Source organism: Drosophila navojoa, chromosome 4 (genome assembly GCF_054131105.1).
Source record: "Drosophila navojoa isolate 15081-1374.11 chromosome 4, UAZ_NAV_1.0, whole genome shotgun sequence".
Lineage (NCBI taxonomy): Eukaryota > Metazoa > Arthropoda > Insecta > Diptera > Drosophilidae > Drosophila > Drosophila navojoa.
Window position 1 is genome coordinate 26480650 of NC_142892.1, and position 21090 is coordinate 26501739.

At 36.4% G+C, this 21090-nt stretch overlaps 1 protein-coding gene and 2 long non-coding RNA genes across 5 annotated transcripts in view; 1 reads left to right on the forward strand and 2 right to left on the reverse strand.

Annotated features, from left to right (window-relative positions):
• Pka-C3 (Protein kinase, cAMP-dependent, catalytic subunit 3) overlaps nucleotides 1–21090 on the reverse strand; it is a 50149-nt gene that overhangs the window by 7513 nt on the left and 21546 nt on the right. For all 3 annotated transcript variants that reach the window (XM_089260498.1, XM_089260499.1, XM_089260497.1), the window contains exon 3: nucleotides 8381–8549. In XM_089260498.1, the coding sequence (XP_089116624.1) occupies nucleotides 8381–8549 (169 nt within the window). The remainder of the gene's footprint in view (nucleotides 1–8380; nucleotides 8550–21090) is intronic.
• The window catches only part of LOC149091574 (uncharacterized), a 178946-nt gene continuing 158133 nt past the window's right edge, over nucleotides 278–21090 (forward strand). The window contains exon 1 of the long non-coding RNA XR_016196863.1: nucleotides 278–471. This is a non-coding gene — a long non-coding RNA (uncharacterized LOC149091574). The remainder of the gene's footprint in view (nucleotides 472–21090) is intronic.
• LOC149091575 (uncharacterized) lies at nucleotides 18074–18474 on the reverse strand. Its single transcript, XR_016196812.1, has 2 exons — nucleotides 18318–18474; nucleotides 18074–18253 (listed from the first exon to the last, which is right to left on the reverse strand). It is a non-coding gene; the product is annotated as an uncharacterized LOC149091575 (long non-coding RNA).

Below are 21090 nucleotides of genomic sequence, written 5' to 3' on the forward strand. Positions count from 1 at the left end.
TTTTAGGCACACATACATATACACGCACGTATTAGAACGCGCTCTGCTAACTGCGCAGTAAGCAGCGACTGCGCTTGGGCCTCGCTGCAGTGTGTTCAATATTAAACGGATTTATTTGTTGAATAATTTATTTTCTAGACGTCCAATCCTAATGAAACATACTCATAATGTTCAAATGAATGTACATTCCAAAGCACAAGTCTCTACTACTTAAATACGCCTTTTACAAAGGTGAGGGTGAGGTGTCGAATTTAGGGGTGGGGGTAAACAAAAACCGAAATTATATAAAATATACATAAATCTACATATAAAATTTGGAAGATCTAGCTCTAACGGTGTAGGCGCTATAATAAAATAACTAGCTTTCGATAAGGTTTTTAATCGATAATAAAATATCGGGAGTAGTTATCGATTTTTAGTGATAAACTTGATATGCGCGTGATATACACGGACCTAGGAAAAAAATTTCAAGTCTCTAGCTCTTATATCTTCTGAGATCGACGCGTTCATACATACGGACGGACGGACGGACAGACAGACGGACAGGGCTAAATCGACTCAGCTCGTCGCCCTGATCAATAATATATATCCTTTGTGGGGTCTGCCACGCCTCCTTCTGCCTGTTACATACTTTTAACAAAACCATTATACCCTGATTTCCAATTTTCAATGGGCTCAGGGTATAAAAAATTAAAAATCATTCAAAATGGTCTACAGTGGCATCTTCCTTGATTGATAATGTTTTTAATCGATAATAAAATATCGGGAATAAATATCGATTTTAAAAAATCAAGTTTCTAGCTCTTATCTTCTGAAATCGACGCGTTCAAAAATACGGACAGACAGACGGACAGGGCTGAATCGACTTAGCTCGTCGCCCTGATCAAGAATATATATACTTTTTATACCCTGAACCCATTGAAAATGGGAAATCAGGGTATAATGGTTTTGTTAAAAGTATGTAACAGGCAGAAGGAGGCGTGGCAGACCCCACAAAGTATATATATTCTTGATCAGGACGACAAGCTGAGTCGATTTGGCCCTGTCCGTCTGTCTGTCCGTCCGTCCGTCCGTCCGTCCGTCCGTCCGTCCGTATGTATGAACGCGTCGATTTCAGAAGATATAAGAGCTAGAGACTTCAACTTTTTTTTAAAATGTCCGTATATATCACGCGCAGATCGAGTTTATCACTAAAAAACGATAACTCATTCCGATATTTTTTTATCGATAAAAAACCTTATCGAAGATCACTTAAATAATTATATCTCCTACATCTTTCAAGCTAGAGTCTCCAAATTTAAAATGTATATTAAGATGAATTTTATACAATTTTGGTTTTTGTTAAAATTTACCCCCCACACCTAAATCCACCCCCTCACCCTCATCTTTGTAAAAGTCGTATATCAAATACTAGAGACTTGAGCTTCGGTATACACATACATTTTAACATTATGATTACGTTCTGAAAGTTTCATTACGATCGTACGTCTAGAAATCAAATTATTCAACAAATAAGTTTTCATTATATTGCCAACACTGCAGCGCAACCCAAGCGCAATCGCCTGTATATGTGAGTGTGTGTATGCGTGTGTTTGTTTGTATGCGTGTGTGTGTGTGCGTGTATTTGTATGTATGCGTGTGTGTGTGTGTGCGTGTGTGTTTGCTAATTATTTTTGAAATATCAGTTGCTTGTAGGGTTCAGGGGATCTCGTAGTCGAGCAGTCTCGACTAGAGCTTTCTTACTTGTTTTTATATATAACTGCCTGTTACATACATTTTAAGAAAACCATTATCCTATATCCCATTTTTAATGTGTTCAGGGTATAAATAGGTAGAATTATAGAGGCATTGCGAAATTATCTGCTATTCCGAAGTTATTTGAGAAAATTATAACATCGGCCTTGCAGCATTTTTATACCCTGAACCCATTGAAAATGGGAAATCAGGGTATAATGGTTTTGTTAAAATGTATGTAACAGGCAGAAGGAGGCGTGGCAGACCCCACAAAGTATATATATTCTTGATCAGGGCGACGAGCTGAGTCGATTTAGCCCTGTCCGTCTGTCTGTCTGTCCGTCCGTATGTTTGAACGCGTCGATTTCAGAAGATATAAGAGCTAGAGACTTCAACTTTTTTTTAAAATGTCCGTAAAAACAGCGCGCATATCGAGTTTTTCACTAAAAAACGATAACTCATTCCGATATTTTTTTATCGATAAAAAACCTTATCGAAGATCACTTAAATAATTATATCTCTTACATCTTTCAAGCTAGAGTCTCCAAATTTAAAATGTATATTAAGATGTATTTTAGACAATTTCGGTTTTTGTTAAAATTTACCCCCCACCCCTAAATCCACCCCCTCACCCTCATCTTTGTAAAAGTCGTATATCAAATACTAGAGACTTGTGCTTCGGTATGCACATACATTTAAACATCATGATTACGTTCTGTAAGTTTCATTACGATCGTACGTCTAGAAATTAAATTATTCAACAAATAAGTTCTCATAATATCGCCAACACTGCAGCGCAACCCAAGCGCAATAGGTTATAAATTTATAGCTCCTACATTTTTAGAGCTATAGTCTCCAAATTTTAAAAGTATATTCCAATGCATTTTATACAATTTCGGTTTTTGTTATATTTTGGATACCGGCTCCAAATTCACCAGAATCCCCAGTGAAGGTCAGATTCTAGTATAGCTAATTGTGAATGATTTGATTTGATGTATTCTTTTAAATGCCAAATATTCAATAGAATATGTAGATCATATGCTGAAAGTTTCATTAAATTCGGTTTAGTCAATCGACGTTAAAAAATAACAAAATGTTTGGCCAATTAACAAACGCACGTGCTGCAGCAACAGCAGTTTTCCAATACGTGTGCACACATACATTCAAACATCTTCTAGCACATTCTTTGAATCACATCAGCAGTTAGTTTCGTTTAGTTCTGCTAGATGGCGTTGCATCAGTGAATCTATTTCAGTTTTGACATTACAAATGAGAACAGAGGAGTGGCGTCATGGTAAAGGGCGCGGCGCTCGATCGCGAGGTCCCCGGCTCAAGTCCTGCTGGGCGTATTGTAGTTTTCTTTTAATTGCTTCAAAACTTTTATATATTTGTGATTAAATTTCTCTTATATTTTTTCAAAAATCGAAATTGAAATTTTAACATTTTTATTAGTTTGGTTGTTCTTGCACATTCTTAAAGTCACATCAGCAGTTAGTTTGACTTAGATTTGGTAGATGGCGCTGTAGCAGTGAATCTATTTCAGTTTTGACATTGAAAATTAAAACAGAAGGGTGGCGTCAAGGTAGAAAGCGCGGCGCTTGATCACAAGGTCTCGGGCTCAAACCCGGAGCGTGTCGGAATTATCTTTTTTAATTGTTTCAAAATTTTTATTTATTTAATTAAATGAGTTTTCTATTTAATTTATATTTTTAAATACATCGAAATTGAAATTTGAACCATACTAAATGTGCTTTTCTATTATTTTGGTGCAGGGTAGTATCTAGTCGAGCACTCTCGACTAGAGTTTTCTTACTTGTTTAAAATCGATTATTCAACCATCTCAACATGGTTTTGTTAAAAATCGATCAACGTCCTTTAATTTACTTGAGTTTACTTCGCTTGTTATTGACAGTTTTTCTAAAAAATGCAAACTGATGTTATTCATAATCTCTTCAGTAAAGCCTTTGATTTAGTACATCATCACATACTAATTCTAAAGCTTGAAAGCTTCTTGGATTTCATCCTATTTATTGGGAGTCCTAAGTCTTACTGAGAACAGCTATTTTTAATCTTATCTTTGTTTCGTCTGGTGTACCTTCCTAGTTGTATCTCGTATTCAACTATATTTATGTATGCTGATGATGTAAAACTTTGCCTTCCATACTCCAGTACAAATGGACATCATCACCTTCAAGATGAATTTCAACTTTGGTGTGTGGCAAACCAGTGTATGACAATGACCTTCAGTCGTACAACTCCTTATATTGTTGATTATAAAATTAGCAATATTTCCTTACGACGCGTCCATACAGTCAAAGCTCTTGGTGTTTCCTTTGATTGTAAACTAAATTTTAATCTTCTTATTTCTACCATCATTAATGAAGCCAAAAGTGTGCTTGGCTTTATTAAACGTTGGTCTAAGGAATTTAAAGATCCTTTACATCTCCGCAGCATAAGCTGCATCAGGATCGCATCGAATCGGTCCAAAAACAGTTTCTTCTCTTTGCCTTAAGGGATCTTCGATGGGACAGTAATTTACGGTTACCGTCTTATCATAGTAGGCTCCAATTTATTGATCTTCCATCGCTAACCAATCGCAGAACAATTTTAGGAATTGTTTTTCTGCATAAATTGCTTAGTGGTGATATTGATTGGTCCTCTTTATTGGGTCGTTTAAATTTTTCGGTTCCGTCCCGAGCAACTAGACACTATCGTCCGCTTCATTTACCTGTGTGCACTAGGGATTATCTTTGCACAGTGCTTTTCATGGTCTTTGTGTTAATTTTAATAAATATTATCACGTATTTTCCTTAGAGCTCTCTCTTCCTAAAATAACAAGTAAGAACGTTGCAGTCGGGCACTACCGACTGCGGAATACTCATTCACAATCCGTATACATGATGCTATGTTTACAAAGGGGCATTTATTCTTATTTCAAATTTAATTTGGCTTTAAAAAAATGTAGTACAAAACAATTATGCTTTTTGATTATATTGTAGCTTTTGGTAATTTTTATCGATTAATCGATAATTATTATATTGATCGTGCACTTTTTGAGTACAAATGTATGGTAATTTTCGTTGATAGCTTTCGGTCACACCTATTGCAGATTCTTAAGCGTTTGTTTACATTACAAAATCGCGCTTTTTAGCATTCTAAGAATTGCGATTGATTTCTGAATTTTCTAGCTGTTATTGTAGTTTTGTCAGATGACGCTCTGTTATTAACTTATTGTATTTTAGCTACCAGTTTGTAGAGCAAAGCGATAGCGTGGGCGCTAAAGGCGGCGCAAGTTATGTTACAGCGGCGGAGGTTCAAAGCCCCTTCAACACATACGTATACATATTTCATACATATTTCGTTTTTTATAAAATAGATACTTATTTTATTCTTTTTTCTAATTGAAAAATTTTATAAGTTTAAATTTGTTTCTTCTTAAATAGCCCTCATTTATGTATGTACGCATATATGTATGTACATAAGTCTTATTTTTGGATTTCATTTTAATTACAACCGTTGACAGTAGGTGGTGGCGCTGTCAGCAAAGGCGCCGGTTCAATTTGTTTTTGTTCTTGTAACAAACATGACTTGGGTGCGAGTTCAAATCCCGCGGAAAACTCTTTTTTGTAAATTGCAAATTTTGTTCTTTTAGCTTCTTTTATATTTTTTAAATATTTAAATTTTATTTTTTAATTTTATAAAAATGTCTCCTTCCGTGTTATTAATTTAATAGGCATTAATAACACGGAAGGAGACATTTTTATAAAATTAAAAAATAAAATTTAAATATTTAAAAAATATAAAAGAAGCCTATTTGTATATACATGTACATACATAGATAGCTCAAGCATATAAATGTCGCAATTTGATACTACAAATGCCGATTGCCACGCCCCTAGTGGCCGTAGACACCTCATTTTCGGCCAGTTCTTAGAAAGAGCTAACGGTAACGTAAATGCGAAATTTGAATGCTTACACTCAAAAAATGTGAAAATTACAGGGTATTTTTCGATATGCCACGCCCCCAACGAGGCGTGGCAATTCTTTTTGAGGCATCGATAGAAGAGGTTACCAGTAACTCAACTATCCAAATTTGAAGCTTCTAGCTCTTAAACTGTAGGAGATATAACGTTTTGCGGTTTGCCACGCCCCCTTTGGGCGGACATATATCCACTATAGCTTGTTGGACTTGGGAGGTCAACTCGCGTATATATACCAAATTTCAAATCTCTAGCATCAATAGTGCCTAAAATATAGCTAAATTTGAAAAATCACTATATTTTCAGGTCCGATTTGCCACGCCCTTATTAGGCGTAGACATAAAATTTTTTCATCAGTCATTATAGAATTTTAGCATTAGCTCACGTGCGAAATTTCAACGTTCTAGCTTTAGAACTTTAGGAGATACAGTTTTATCTGATTTTCCACGCCCCCAATGGGCGTAGATATATCCACAATAGCTTTTTGGACTTGGGGGGTCAACGCGGATCTACATACCAAATTTCAACTTTCTAGCTCTTCAATAAACATGATTTCTGTTATATCGGGAAATGCATTTTCCGATTTGCCACTTTTTAACACTTTATAAATCCGAGTTATACACGAGTATGTGTTCCAAATTTCTCTAGCTTCAATAGCGGCGAAATGAACTGAGTTCATACGGACAGACGGACGGACGGACAGACGGACGGAAAGCAAGACGGACATTGCACAAAACCAATATACTAATTCACTTCGTGAATGAGTATAAAAAGTTTGCTGTTAGCTTATCTTAGGGATATATTCTATTTTGGCGTTTCCCTTACACTTTTCTTTTTATACCCTGAACCCATTTCTGTTTTTCTGAAAAAGTATGTAACAAGCAGAAGTAATCATCGCATAAAGTATATATATCTTGATTAGCACGATGAGCTGAGTCGATATAGCCCTGTCTGCCCGTCCGTCCGTATTAACTCCGAGATCTCAGAAGATATAAGAGCTAAAGAGCTGAATTTTGTGTGCATACTCATGTATACCAAACGCAGTACGAGTTTGCTTTATTTTTTGGATAACTCATCCGATTTATCGAGAATAATCGAAAAATGTATTTGTTTTTGAGCCTCATTGGAATACTATTAGACGAGAAGCCTTCAGATTTACTGTGTATGATATATATATGATGAATACAAACATTTTTTAATCAACAGCCAACACCAATTTGTATTTCAAGTACTAGACTCTTGTGCTTTAGAATGTACACACATTTTGACCATATGATTATGCTCTAAAAATTTCATTGATATTGTATGTCTTTGTTTTTATTTTTTTTATTTTAAGAATTATTTATTATTTATTATGTTAATAAATTTACATTTAATATTTCTTTAAAATTTTCTTACTAACACTTTCTTTTTATAGCTTCATTACTAACTATGGCAAATAAAATACCCCCATCGGGACGGTGTTATTATTGAAATTATATCCTGTACTTTGTTTAGGCTTTTTTTTAACTTAAATTGACTCTCGTTCGTGTTAATAGCTTTAAGAAATAAATAAGTAAAAAATAAATAAATAATATTCCTTAGAAATAATGGATATGACAAAACAACGGTTGCCGGATAAGCTAGTTTTTAATAAAATCAATAAATTGGACAACAACGGTACCCTAACTACAGAATTTGAATGCTTACGCTCAAAAAATGTGAAAGTTACAGGGCATTTTTTGATATGCCACGCCCCTAAAGGCTTAACAATATTTTTTTGGGTCGTCGATAGAGGAGGTTACTAGTAACTTAACTATCGAAATTTGAAGCTTCTAGATATTATACTTTAAGAGATATAAACTTTGGTCTTCAGTGGTCAGCTCGAGGATATATACTCTCTAGCATCAAATGTGTCTACAATATAGAAGAATTTAAAAAATTACTATATATTCCGATTTGTCAGTGTGCGCATCCGGAAAATTTTAACACTTTAAATGGAACATATACACGAGTATATGTTCCAAATCCCAAGTGTTTAGCTTCAATAGCACCGAAATAAATTGCTTTCATACGGACAGATGGACGGAGAAAACTAAACTTTAAGAGATAGACCTTTAAATTTAGATAGAAGAGCTACGGAGAATCTCCTGTATCGATGACAAACAATAAGTTTACGCCTTTTGATGGCGAAGCATACTAAAAATACCCTGTAATTAAATTTTTACCGTGTTCTTTTACGTGGGCGTAGGAATGTAATATTTGTTCATTGACCAGTAGGGGCTGAATATATAGGGTTTCCCATAAATTCTTCTAGATATATACTCGTATTTCTTTTGGCGGCGTGCCAAATTGGAAAATGTGCCTACGTTACAGGGTATACGAGTTTCTTTAAGAGTATGTATGTATGAGGCGTGACAGACCCCACAAAGTATATATGCATGCATATCTATCTTATAATGAAAATCAGAAAGCTTCACGAAAAGAGTCGGTCCACAAGAAAATTTAGCAAACAATTAAGTTCCCATAGTGAGCCCACACTGCAGCGTGAGTGCGCGTGCCTGTGTGTGTGAGTGCGTGTGCGTGCATATGTGAATAATTATTGATTTCATTTCAATTCAACCAAAATATAACAGCAATATTTTAAGCTATAATCAAGCTGCACAAAAAAAATGTATAGTACTTACAAAGATATGACAAATGGGTGACGGATTTCACGCAATATATTTCTTTCATTTTTAACGTGTTCAATTTGTTTTAGTCGAATAACTTCTGCCATTGCTAAAATTTTCATGGCACAATATTTATTGGAAACCCGATCACGACAGAGGCAGACACGTCCAAATGTACCAGTGCCTGTAATCACAATTTGAAAATACTAAAATAAATATTTAAAAATTAAAAATCAAGTAAGAACGTTGCAGTCGGACGTTACCGATTGCAAAAAACTCATTAACAGCCCAGCCGCCTGAAGTTGATATTTCACTCGACAAGTAATTGAACAAAGACTGTTGCAGTCGGACGTTACCGACTGTGGAATACTCATTCACACCCCATCAACGATGTAGTAACACTGACCAAACAACACATAGACGACACATGTAGAGCAAACGTTTTTAGCACCGGATCAGTCTCTTGAGGCTCGAGCAGTGAAAATACAGCACGACAAAGTCAGTGCGCTGCCAGCGCTCTGAAAAAATGGTCCCGTTTTTATATGAAGCACGGCTGTGCGCTATGTGCACTGCTGCCAATTCAGCTTTTTTCCCGTCAAATCTGGCTTTTTCCGAAGACAAATTGCGGGAAATATTTAAGAATTGCGGGAAGCGGGAATTCTGGCTTTTTTGAAAATGAATTAGGCTTTTTTCGATTTTTTTTAATACTTCGATTTTTTTTAATACTGAAAACATGTACTTTGTATTAAATATTGTATATATTTTTTGTATATATCGAATGCTAATTGCCTTAGCCTAATATGTATATCGTTCGGATATGTAGCACTAACACACACTTAAGCTAAGTCTTGCACAAACCTCTGCGCGCACCATGGTTAACATGGCGGTTGCCACTTGTAAGAAAAGAGCATGTAGAATCCGATATGTACAAAGGGTATGATTTTGAAAAGAAAATCAAGTCTTTAAATATCGGTGCAGGCCTCGAACAAGAAATTCGTGCTCGCTGCTCTTCTTTTGTTATTGAACTTATCAAGCAGCTAAAGCAGAGGTAACCAATTTTTCTGATTCTTCTACCGACCGTTAAATAATTTTGATTTTATCTGCAGTCTCCCCGACAATTTTAAAATCTTAAAAAACATTGACGTTTTTTCCGTTGATAAAATTGTGTCAACTAAAAAAAAAGTAATTACAGAATTGTTGGAACACCTCCAAGTAGACAGAATAGCCGACATTGAGCGGCAGTACTATGATATTAATCTAGTTAAGTGGGAAAACGTTAATGACAGCTCCGAATTTTGGAATGAAGTCTCCAATTACAAGGATTCTGGCGGCAACCGCCGATTCCTTGACTTGGCAGCTGTTGCCCTGCAAATGTTTTCATTACCATGGTCCAACGCGGAGGTGGAACGCGTATTTAGCCAGCTTAACTTGGTAAAGTCCAAGTTAAGGAACTCGATGAGCCTAAGCACAATAAACAGTATTCTTAGCATAAGGTAATATTTTATTGAGAGTGAAAAGATGATACCGATATATATATTACTTTTTTATTTAATATAACACACAGATATGGTTTGCGAAGACTGGGCAAATGCTGCTATGAATACAAAGTTCCTTCAAATTATCTTCGCATGATAGGTACTAACAGGTCGTACGATTCTGAAACCGATGCTAGTCGCGAAGAATTAGATAGCATGTTAAAAATCTTGTAAATTAAAAAAAAAAAAAAAAAAAAAAAACAATCAAACCATAATAACCGCTTTTTTTTAGGCTTTTTTGTAAAAATTTTCAGCTTTTTTTTCCGTTTCTTCCATCTAAAAACAGCTTTTTATTCTGGTAAAAAGTTGGCAGCACTGGCTATGTGTCCTACTCTCTCTCACCCTACCACTCTCTCTCTCTCTTTATGGTCATTCACATCATCCAACTCAGCAGCGCAAAAAAAAATTGAAATTCGTACACGACGATGCCTGCTCTTGCCTTTTGAGTGAAGTGTATATCGAAATCTTAGAAGCGTTTGCCATGCTCATACAAAATCTTAGCGTTTTCTTGATTATTTCTAAGAAGGGTATAAAAGCGATGAGGCGCATAAAGAATATGTTTTGGCGACGAGCAAGCACACACACATTTGCACATTTAGTACATGTATGAGTAATTGTATAACAGTGTGTGAAGCTCTTGTTGCCTGTGCAGATTGTAAGGCCCAAAATTTGTCGTTAGTCTGTCTTGTGTCAAAAGGAAAGAACTGGGATCGTCGTGGACAGATTTCAATTTTTGAGCGCTGCTCAGTTTCTCGTCTATGTGTTGTTTGGTCAGTGGTAGAAGCTAAGTTTCGCTCTAATACCGTAGAAAATTCAGTTTTAGCCAGCTCATGGAATAAGCTAACCGTGACCTAGCTGCAAAATTCGAATGATTACTAATACCACTTAGTCCGTCGTTCCGTCCTATACATACATACGTATACATATCGCTATATTATTCATACATATGTACATATATATTTCTCCATACCTACAACCAATATTACTACCAATATTTTTTAAACCGAAAAGAAAAATTTTCTTTTATTGATTACTAAATTTATTTACATACATACATGTATGTGTGGGCATACTTGAAGAAAAAAGTTGGAAAAAGGAATCCTAAGAGCCGCACACAACTCAAATCTGCTATAATTGAAGAGTGCGAGAAAATCCCGCTTGATTTTATTCAAAGCTTTACATATATCTTCGATGAAAAAACGCCTTCAAAATGTTTTAAATGCCCGGGGAGGCCACACAATATATTAAAATTGTGTTAATTAATCATAGATTAGCTTTAATTTTAAGTTAAGATTCATAGATTCATAAGTGTGCCAACACATTATTGACACTGATATTTTTGAGTGATTTTAGTTTTTGTTGATTAATTTTTACAAATGGAATGTTGTTTTTTTTTATATTTAAATTAATTAAAAAATATTAAAAACATTCATATTTGAAAGAATTTGTTTTTATGCATTAATAACTTAGATATTTGCATCCAAAGTCAAAAAATTACATTTTTTTTCAGTGTGCCAACTCATTCTTGACAGACTGTATTTTGTATTTAAACACAGTCGCACATAATCAAGTAGTCGCCGGCTTCAGGGCGACATACATATGTATGTATGCACGAACGTATCTATATATGTATGTAAGTACATATGTACATACTTGCTCCTTACTCGACTTTTTAATAAAAAAAAATCTACATACATATATTCATTTATTGACTTGTAAATTTTGTTCCCGCTTTCTTGTTTTTAGGAATATGTATATGAATGTACGTATGAGCATCCTTTAATTTCTTCCAAACAGCGCTGCACTGAAGCATAATTAACATATGCAAGACACATTTACTAAATAATAAACTTAAATTTTTAAATTGGTTGTTTTGTTTTGTGTCCAACCAGCTACGATCGTAACTAGTATCAATAACTTTTTCGATAGCTATCACCGGCCGCCACAATTTCGTGACGATAGTAGCACTAACCAGAGACACTGACCAGAGAACACATAGACTAGACATGTAGAACAAATTTTTCTACAGCTCGAAACTGTTAAGTTGAGCGACCGCTATACTTCGTATTTGCTCGGCTCGGTCGCTGGAGGTTCGAGCAATGAAAATACTGCATGACAAAAACAGTGCGCTGTGAGCGCTCAACCGAAATGGTCCCAATTCCGTATGAAGCACAGCTATGAGCCATTTTTATACCCTGAACCCATTGAAAATGGGAAATCAGGGTATAATGGTTTTGTTAAAATGTTTGTAACAGGCAGAAGGAGGCGTGGCAGACCCCACAAAGTATATATATTCTTGATCAGGGCGACGAGCTGAGTCGATTTAGCCCTGTCCGTCTGTCTGTCCGTCCGTCCGTCCGTCCGTCCGTATGTTTGAACGCGTCGATTTCAGAAGATATAAGAGCTAGAGACTTCAACTTTTTTTTTAAATGTCCGTATATATCGCGCGCATATCGAGTTTTTCACTAAAAAACGATAACTCATTCCGATATTTTTTTATCGATAAAAAACCTTATCGAAGATCACTTAAATAATTATATCTCTTACATCTTTCAAGCTAGAGTCTCCAAATTTAAAATGTATATTAAGATGTATTTTAGACAATTTCGGTTTTTGTTAAAATTTACCCCCCACCCCTAAATCCACCCCCTCACCCTCATCTTTGTAAAAGTCGTATATCAAATACTAGAGACTTGTTCTTCGGTATGCACATACATTTAAACATCATGATTACGTTCTGTAAGTTTCATTACGATCGTACGTCTAGAAATTAAATTATTCAACAAATAAGTTCTCATAATATCGCCAACACTGCAGCGCAACCCAAGCGCAATAGGTTATAAATTTATAGCTCCTACATTTTTAGAGCTATAGTCTCCAAATTTTAAAAGTATATTCCAATGCATTTTATACAATTTCGGTTTTTGTTATATTTTGGATACCGGCTCCAAATTCACCAGAATCCCCAGTGAAGGTCAGATTCTAGTATAGCTAATTGTGAATGATTTGATTTGATGTTTTCTTTTAAATGCCAAATATTCAATAGAATATGTAGATCATATGCTGAAAGTTTCATTAAATTCGGTTTAGTCAATCGACGTTAAAAAATAACAAAATGTTTGGCCAATTAACAAACGCATGTGCTGCAGCAACAGCAGTTTTCCAATACGTGTGCACACATACAATCAAACATCTTCTAGCACATTCTTAGAATAAAATCAGCAGTTAGTTTCGTTTAGTTCTGCTAGATGGCGTTGCATCAGTGAATCTATTTCAGTTTTGACATTGCAAATGAGAACAGAGGAGTGGCGTCATGGTAGAGGGCGCGGCGCTCGATCGCGAGGTCCCCGGTTCAAATCCAGCTGGGCGTATTGTAGTTTTCTTTTAATTGCTTCAAAACTTTTATATATTTGTGATTAAATTTCTCTTATATTTTTTCAAAAATCGAAATTGAAATTTTAACATTTTTATTAGTTTGGTTGTTCTTGCACATTCTTAAAGTCACATCAGCAGTTAGTTTGACTTAGATTTGGTAGATGGCGCTGTAGCAGTGAATCTATTTCAGTTTTGACATTGAAAATTAAAACAGAAGGGTGGCGTCAAGGTAGAAAGCGCGGCGCTTGATCACAAGGTCTCGGGCTCAAACCCGGAGCGTGTCGGAATTATCTTTTTTAATTGTTTCAAAATTTTTATTTATTTAATTAAATGAGTTTTCTATTTAATTTATATTTTTAAATACATCGAAATTGGAATTCGAACCATACTAAATGTGCTTTTCTATTATTTTGGTTCAGGGTAGTATCTAGTCGAGCACTCTCGACTAGAGTTTTCTTACTTGTTTCTACTCTTTCTCTCTCTCAGTCCCTCTCTCTCGCTCTCTGTGGTCGCTGAAATCATCACTCTCAGCCGCGCACAGAAATTGAAATTTTTGTTCGCGACGATCCCAGCTCTTTCCTTTTAAGTGAAGGGTATACCGAAATTTGTAAAGCGTTTGCCACGTTCATACAAAATGCTAGCTTTTTCATAATTATTTCTAAAAAGGGTATGAAAGTGTTGATGCTCATAATGAAAATGTTTTCGCGATGAGCATCCACACACACAGTCTTCGTTGCTACATGTATTATGAGCATTTATATGCCTGTGTGCGAAGCTCTTGCTGCCTGTAGCAATTTTAAAGCCCAGCATTTGCATTTGGTCGATCATGAGAAGTGCTCACATACATACATACATATGTATATATGTACATTTGATTGTGTGTACGCATGTAATGCGATGGATTAGCACTTGTAGAAGCATTTGTTTGCCTATTTGCCTTTACATGTTCGTGTGTGTATGTGCATGTGTGTATGCATGGGACGAGAACATTGGCTGCCTACCTCAACTAAGAATTGTCTGAATGATTTTGGGTTCGAATTGAAGAGGCGCGCTTATACATACATATGTATGTATTTATGTAAGTAGCTGATTAACTAAAGTGACAAGTGCATATGCCAATTCTTTTTAGAATTTTTTTTTATTGATTTCGCATGCGTACACACAATCAAATGTACATATATACATATGTATGTATGTATGTGAGCATTTCACAAGATCAACCAAATGCAAATGCGGGGACTTAAAATTGCTACAGGCAGCAAGAGCTTCGCACACAAGCATACCAATTCTCATAGTACATGTAGCAAGGGAGAGTGTGTGTGTGCATGCTCATCGCGGAAATATTTTCATTATGAGCATCAACGCTTTCATACCCTTTTTAGAAATTATCATGAAAAAGCTAGCATTTTGTATGAATGTGGCAAACGCTTTACACAAACGGAAAGAGCTGGGATCGTCGCGAACAAAAATTGAAATTTTTGTTCGCGGCTGAGAGTGATGATTTCAGCGACCACAGAGAGTGAGAGAGAGGGACTGAGAGAGAGAGAGAGAGTAGGACAAATGGCACAGAGCTGTGCTTCATACGGAATCGGGACCATTTCGGTTGAGCGCTCATAGCGCACTGTTTTTGTCATGCAGTATTTTCATTGCTCGAACCTCCAGCGACCGAGCCGAGCAAATACGAAGTATAGCGGTCGCTCAACTTAACAGTTTCGAGCTGTAGAAAAATTTGTTCTACATGTCTAGTCTATGTGTTCTCTGGTCAGTGCCAGAGAGCACATAGACCGGACACGTAGTGTAAAGTGTTTTGCACACTTATTTTCGAGAGTAATCTCCCAGTCAACTTCGTATTTGCTCGGCTAATCACTTTTAGGGGTCGGACCACAAAAATATATGAGAGCACAATCATTTCGCTTCATGCGCTCGACCGTGATGTTCGATGGTTGGACAAAAGATCCCTCTATGCTCAATGTTTCCCTTGCTCTCTCTCTCTCTCTCGATGCTCTTTGCTCTCTCAAATGCTGGGCTTTAAAATTGCTACAGGCAGCAAGAACTTCGCACACAGGCGTACAAATACTCGTAATACATGTAGCATTTTTATTATGAGCACCAACGCTTTCATACCCTTCTCGCAAATAATAATGAAAACGCAAATATTTTGTACGAGCTTGGCAAACGGTTTGATGAGTTCCGTATACTCTTCACACAGAAGGGAAGGCATGGGTTTTTGCATCGAAGAAATTTTAATTTTCGTGAGCTGCTGCTTGGGCTCACATGCATACACACGTACACATTTGAGGGAGCAACCCAGTGACGACGACCTGTACGACGTCGGTTGAAATAATGCATTACATACAAGAAAAAAGTAATGCATTACATAAGAAATTTTTTTCAGCGCATTTATAAGAAGAAACAAAATAACAAACTACTACTCATTCGACAGAATCGAGTTCTTGCCAACTTCGTTTTTGTATGCCCTTTCCCCGCTAATCAACAAACGATTTTCGTCTTTTGTTGCATCGCGACGAAGTCGCCGAATTTCGTTTTGGATTTTACCGTTTTGTGTATGGAATGCGTTTCTTTGTCTGTGCCTATTCCTTTTGTGTGTACAGTGTTAATGAGTGTAAATACAAGTGCAAAATTGCATATGTGTGATGATTTCAGTTTTCGTTTTACCCGCCGTGACGCGCCACTAATCTGATTTTGTTGAGCCATGCGGACGTGATTTCGAAGGAAAGTATTTCTCAGTAAGTTAAATATATGTAAATATGCTCTATCTGGTATGTAAAAATCATAAATATGTTATCATAATGTTTAATTAACAGATGCTTGGGTGGACCAAAAAGAGTTATTGGGAACTGCATTTGGGGATCAGAAAGGTCGGCTGGCGAAGCAAAAATTTGACCACAAAACAAAAATAAATAATTGTAATATATGTATATACATAAGTAAATATGTAGTTATGTATTTAGATTTAAGAATGTAAATAATATAAAGATTATATGACATAATAAATTACATATAATTATTATAAATTTAAATAAAAAACAAGTAAGAATGTTGCAGTCGTGCGCTACCGACTGCGGAATACTCATTCACAGTCCGTATGCATGATGCTATGTTTCCAAAGGGGCATTTATTAAAACAAATAAATTAAAAAATATATCTTAAATCGTAAAAGTCGCCGCTCGAATTAGCTTCCGATTATTATTATTATAATCGGTATCCAAGGAACACCACGAGGAGGCCATCGAAACATCAATCGATAATTATTATATTGATCGTGCACTTTTTGAGTACAAACACTGAACAGAGAACACATAGACTAGACATGTAGAACAAATTTGTCTACAGCTCGAAACTGTTAAGTTGGTCGACCGCTATACTTCGTATTTGCTCGGCTCGGTCGCTGGAGGTTCGAGCAATGAAAATACTGCACGACAAAAACAGTGCGCTATGAGCGCTCAATCGAAATGATCCCAATTCCGTATGAAGCGCAGCTGTGAGCCATTTTTCCCAGCTCTTTCCTTTTAAGTGAAGGGTATACCGAAATTTGTAAAGCGTGTGCCACGTTCATACAAAATGCTAGCTTTTTCATGATTATTTCTAAAAAGGGTATGAAAGTGTGATGCTCATAATGAAAATGTTTTTGCGATGAGCATGCAGACACACACAGTCTCCCTTGCTACATGTACTATGAGAATTGGTATGCTTGTGTGCGAAGCTCTTGCTGCCTGTAGTAATTTTGAAGCCCAGCATTTGCATTTGGTCGATCATGAGAAGTGCTCACATACATACATATGTATGTATGTATATTCATATGTACATTTGATTGTGTGTACGCATGCGATGCGATTGTCACAATTATGGAATATCACTTGCAGAAGCATTTGTATGCCTATGTGCCTTTACATGCGCGTGTGTGTATGTGCATGTGTGTAAGCATGGGACATGAGCATTGGCGTGTGCCTACCTCAACTTAGAGTTGTGTGAACGATTTTGTGTTTGAATGGAAGAGACGCGCTGTTATTTAAGTAGCTGTCTAACCAAAGTGATAAGTGCATTTGCCAATTCTTATTATAAGTTTGTTTGTATTGGCATGCACCTGTATATGTACATATGTACATATATGAACAGGTATACTGATCTTAATCAGGTACTACGTTTGTTTAAGAATTCCTTCTGATAGACAAACCCACTATATTTTAAAATGAAATCAGGTGCTTAAATATAAGTGCGAGCTACCCGCCAGTCACTATACCACACACAACTATGTGTATGAGTTACTCGCCGGTCACAGTGCCACAAAGAATTGGCAAATGCAATTTTTGTGCGCGGCTGAGAGTGATGATTTAAGCGACCATAGAGAGCGAGAGAGAGGGACTGAGAGAGAGAGAGAGAGTATAAAAAAAAAAATGGCTCACAGCTGTGCTTCATACGGAATTGGGACCATTTCGGTTGAGCGCTCACAGCGCACTGTTTTTGTCGTGCAGTATTTTCATTGCTCGAACCTCAAGCGACCGAGCCGAGCAAATACGAAGTATAGCGGTCGACCAACTTAACAGTTTCGAGCTGTAGAAAAATTTGTTCTACATGTCTAGTCTATGTGTTCTCTGGTCAGTGGTACAAATGTATAGTCATTTTCGTTAATAGCTTTCGGTAGTGCTGGGAAAAGATCGATCTTTACGTAGATCGATATTTCGACATTATGTATGCGTCTCAGATCGATGTATCGATCTTTGCATAAACATATTTTAGCTCCCAAAATTAAAAAAAAAAATTAAAAAAATAAACAAAGTTTTTATATAAAAAACAAAAGATGAATTTCTTATTAAAATTAAAAAACGATTTATATAAACTAAACTAAACTATGTAACAAAGATTATATTATTTAATGAGATCATTTACTTGATCTAATTATTTTTGTTTATAAAGAGCAGCATATCTACTTGCTGTGGCTTGAGACAACTCCTACCAACTCCAAAATCCTAAATGAAAAGTGGGTTACGTTAGTATTTGAATTATATTGTTAAAATAATTACCTGACAGCCTTAACTCACGCTTTTAATTCAAGTGATGGGGAATTAATGGTATAGTGATGGCGATATATTAAGTATCGAAGTTTTCCACATCGATATTTTCGATGCATATGAAACATTGATATATCGTTTGTTGGATCGATCTTTTTCCTAGCACTAGCTTTCGGTCACACGTATTGCAGATTCTTAAGCGTTTGCTTACATTACAAAAGCGCGTTTTAGCATTCTAAGAATTGCGATTGATTTCTGGATTTTCTAGCTGTTGTTGTAGTTTTGTCAGATGACGCTCTGTTATTAGCTTATTATATTTTAGCCACCAGATTGTCAAGCAAAGCGATAGCGTTGGTGCTAAAGGCGTCGCAAGTTATGTTATAGCGGCGGAGGTTCAAAACCCGTTCAACCCTTTTTATTTTCATACATATTTCGTTTTATATAAAATAGATATTTATTTTACTCCTTTTTTTAATTGAAAAATTTTATAAGTTTAAATTTCTTTCTTCTTAAATAGCCCTCATATACTTATGTATGTACATATGTACGCATATATGCATGTACATGTATGTACATAAGTCTGCACGCATATGTATGTAGCATCAAGCATTCCAGCCTTTCTTACGCACGCGCTCATTTGTATGTGTGTATGTACATATGTACACATATGTATGTAAATGCATACTCTAGCGTTGAAATGAGACTGATTTGTTTTTGCTTTAATTTTCATTTTAATTACAAATGTCGACAGTAGATGGTACCGCTGTCTGCAAAGGCGCCGGTTAAATTTATTTTTGTTATTTTGACAAACATGACTTGGGTGCGAGTCAAATCAAATCCAAATCCAAATCAAGTCCCGCGGAAAAATCTTTTTTGTAAATTGCAAATTTTGGTTTTTTAGCTTCTTTTATATTTTTTAAATATTTAAATTTTATAAAAATGTTTCCTTCCGTGTTATCAATGCCTATTAAGCTTATCTGTATATACATACATATGTACATGTACATACATAGATAGCTCAAGCATATAAATGTCGCAATTCGATACTACAAATGCCTATTGCCACGCCCCTAGTGGCCGTAGACAACTCATTTTTGGCCAGTTCTTAGAAAGAGCTAACGGTAAGGCGTAGACAGAAAATTTTTTCATCAGTCATAGAATTATAGCATTATCTGACGTGCGAAATTTCAACGTTCTAGCTTTAGAACTTTAGGAGATACAGTTTTATCTGATTTGCCACGCCCACAATGGGCGTAGATATATCCACCATAGCCTTTTGGACTTGGGGGGTCAACGCGGATCTACATACCAAATTTCAACTTTCTAGCTCTTCAACTAACATGATTTCTGGTATATCGGAAAATGCATTTTCCGATTTGACACGCCCCTAGTGGGCGGATCGGGAAAATTTTAACACTTCATTAATCGGAGTTATACACGAGTATGTGTTCCAAATTTCAAGTCTCTAGCTTCAATTTGCAAGCTCTATTACTTTCTTAACAAACGACCGCGTTTTCTTTTGGATGCATTAAATAATTTATTTTTGTAATGCAGAAAGTAATGAAGTGACGAAGATTCGTTCGGTTCTCTATTTCCCAAGCTTCGCCAGCCAACCTTTCTGAACCCCAAAGCAATTCCCAATAGCTCTTTTTGGTCCACCCCAGCATCTGTTAATTAAACATTATGATAACATATTTATGATTTTTACATACCAGATAGAGCATATTTATATTTAACTCACTGCGAAATACTTTCCTTCAAAATCATGTCCGCATGGCTCATTTTTGTTATTATTTGTGGAAAGGGTGTGATAGCGTTGGTGCTCATAAAATGTTTTCGACGAGCGTACACACACAACCTACAACCCCTTGCTATATGTTTGATTGTGTGTAAGCAGGGAACGCGATGCTTATAATTTTGGGATATTACTTGTAGAAAGGATAATTTTGCATTTTCTTGCTAATCTAATCAATCTGATCGAAATTTGCCCACTGATATACAACGATATACAACATACTTTAGTAAACAGATCGACGCCCCGTCCGCATCGAGTGCACCGCTCGCCACCGGTTCCGCTCTTTTCGCTCCGTCTGGAGGCTGTCGCTTTCTACCCGTTGACACGGAGGTGTTGCAAGGCGACTACTTGCGCTGGCCAACGTTCCGTGATCTCTTCAAGCCCAATATTTTACATCAAAAATCTACGCGTGCCTCCGGTGGAAAAGCTATTTCACCTTAATTCAAAAACAGCAGGCGATGCAAACACACTGGTCACAGAGTCTCCCCTCACAAATGACAGCTTTGGGTCTCCTTGTGTAATGGGTTCGAGAATTATAGCCTCGAGCTAACAGCCAGCTTCAAATTCTTTTCAGGCTGAGTCAGGCTCAGCTCTCAGAGTACTTCAATCTGTGTACTTCCGATTTGCCGGGACAAATTCGATCGCTCTGGGAGCATTAATTGACAAGTAAACAGAAATCCCAGCCTGGCAGGACGTTAGTCACTTCCTTGGCAAGCGCTTGTGCTCTTGAAGCTATGGAAGGTTCGGAGATCTGTGAACCCTGCCCCTTAAAACGAATGAGCTCGTTCATAACGCAAGTGGACACAATCAGCAATAAGTGGGATCGGACTCAAGTTATATCCATAATTCCATACATACATATATCGCTGCCAACACGCGAGGTTTTCTCCTTGGTAAAGCGATGAGCAGCATATGCTTATCGGAGCAATCGATTCCGTCCGTGCTTTAGTCGACTCAGGCTTATTTCTGAACGACTTTTTCGCAAAATCA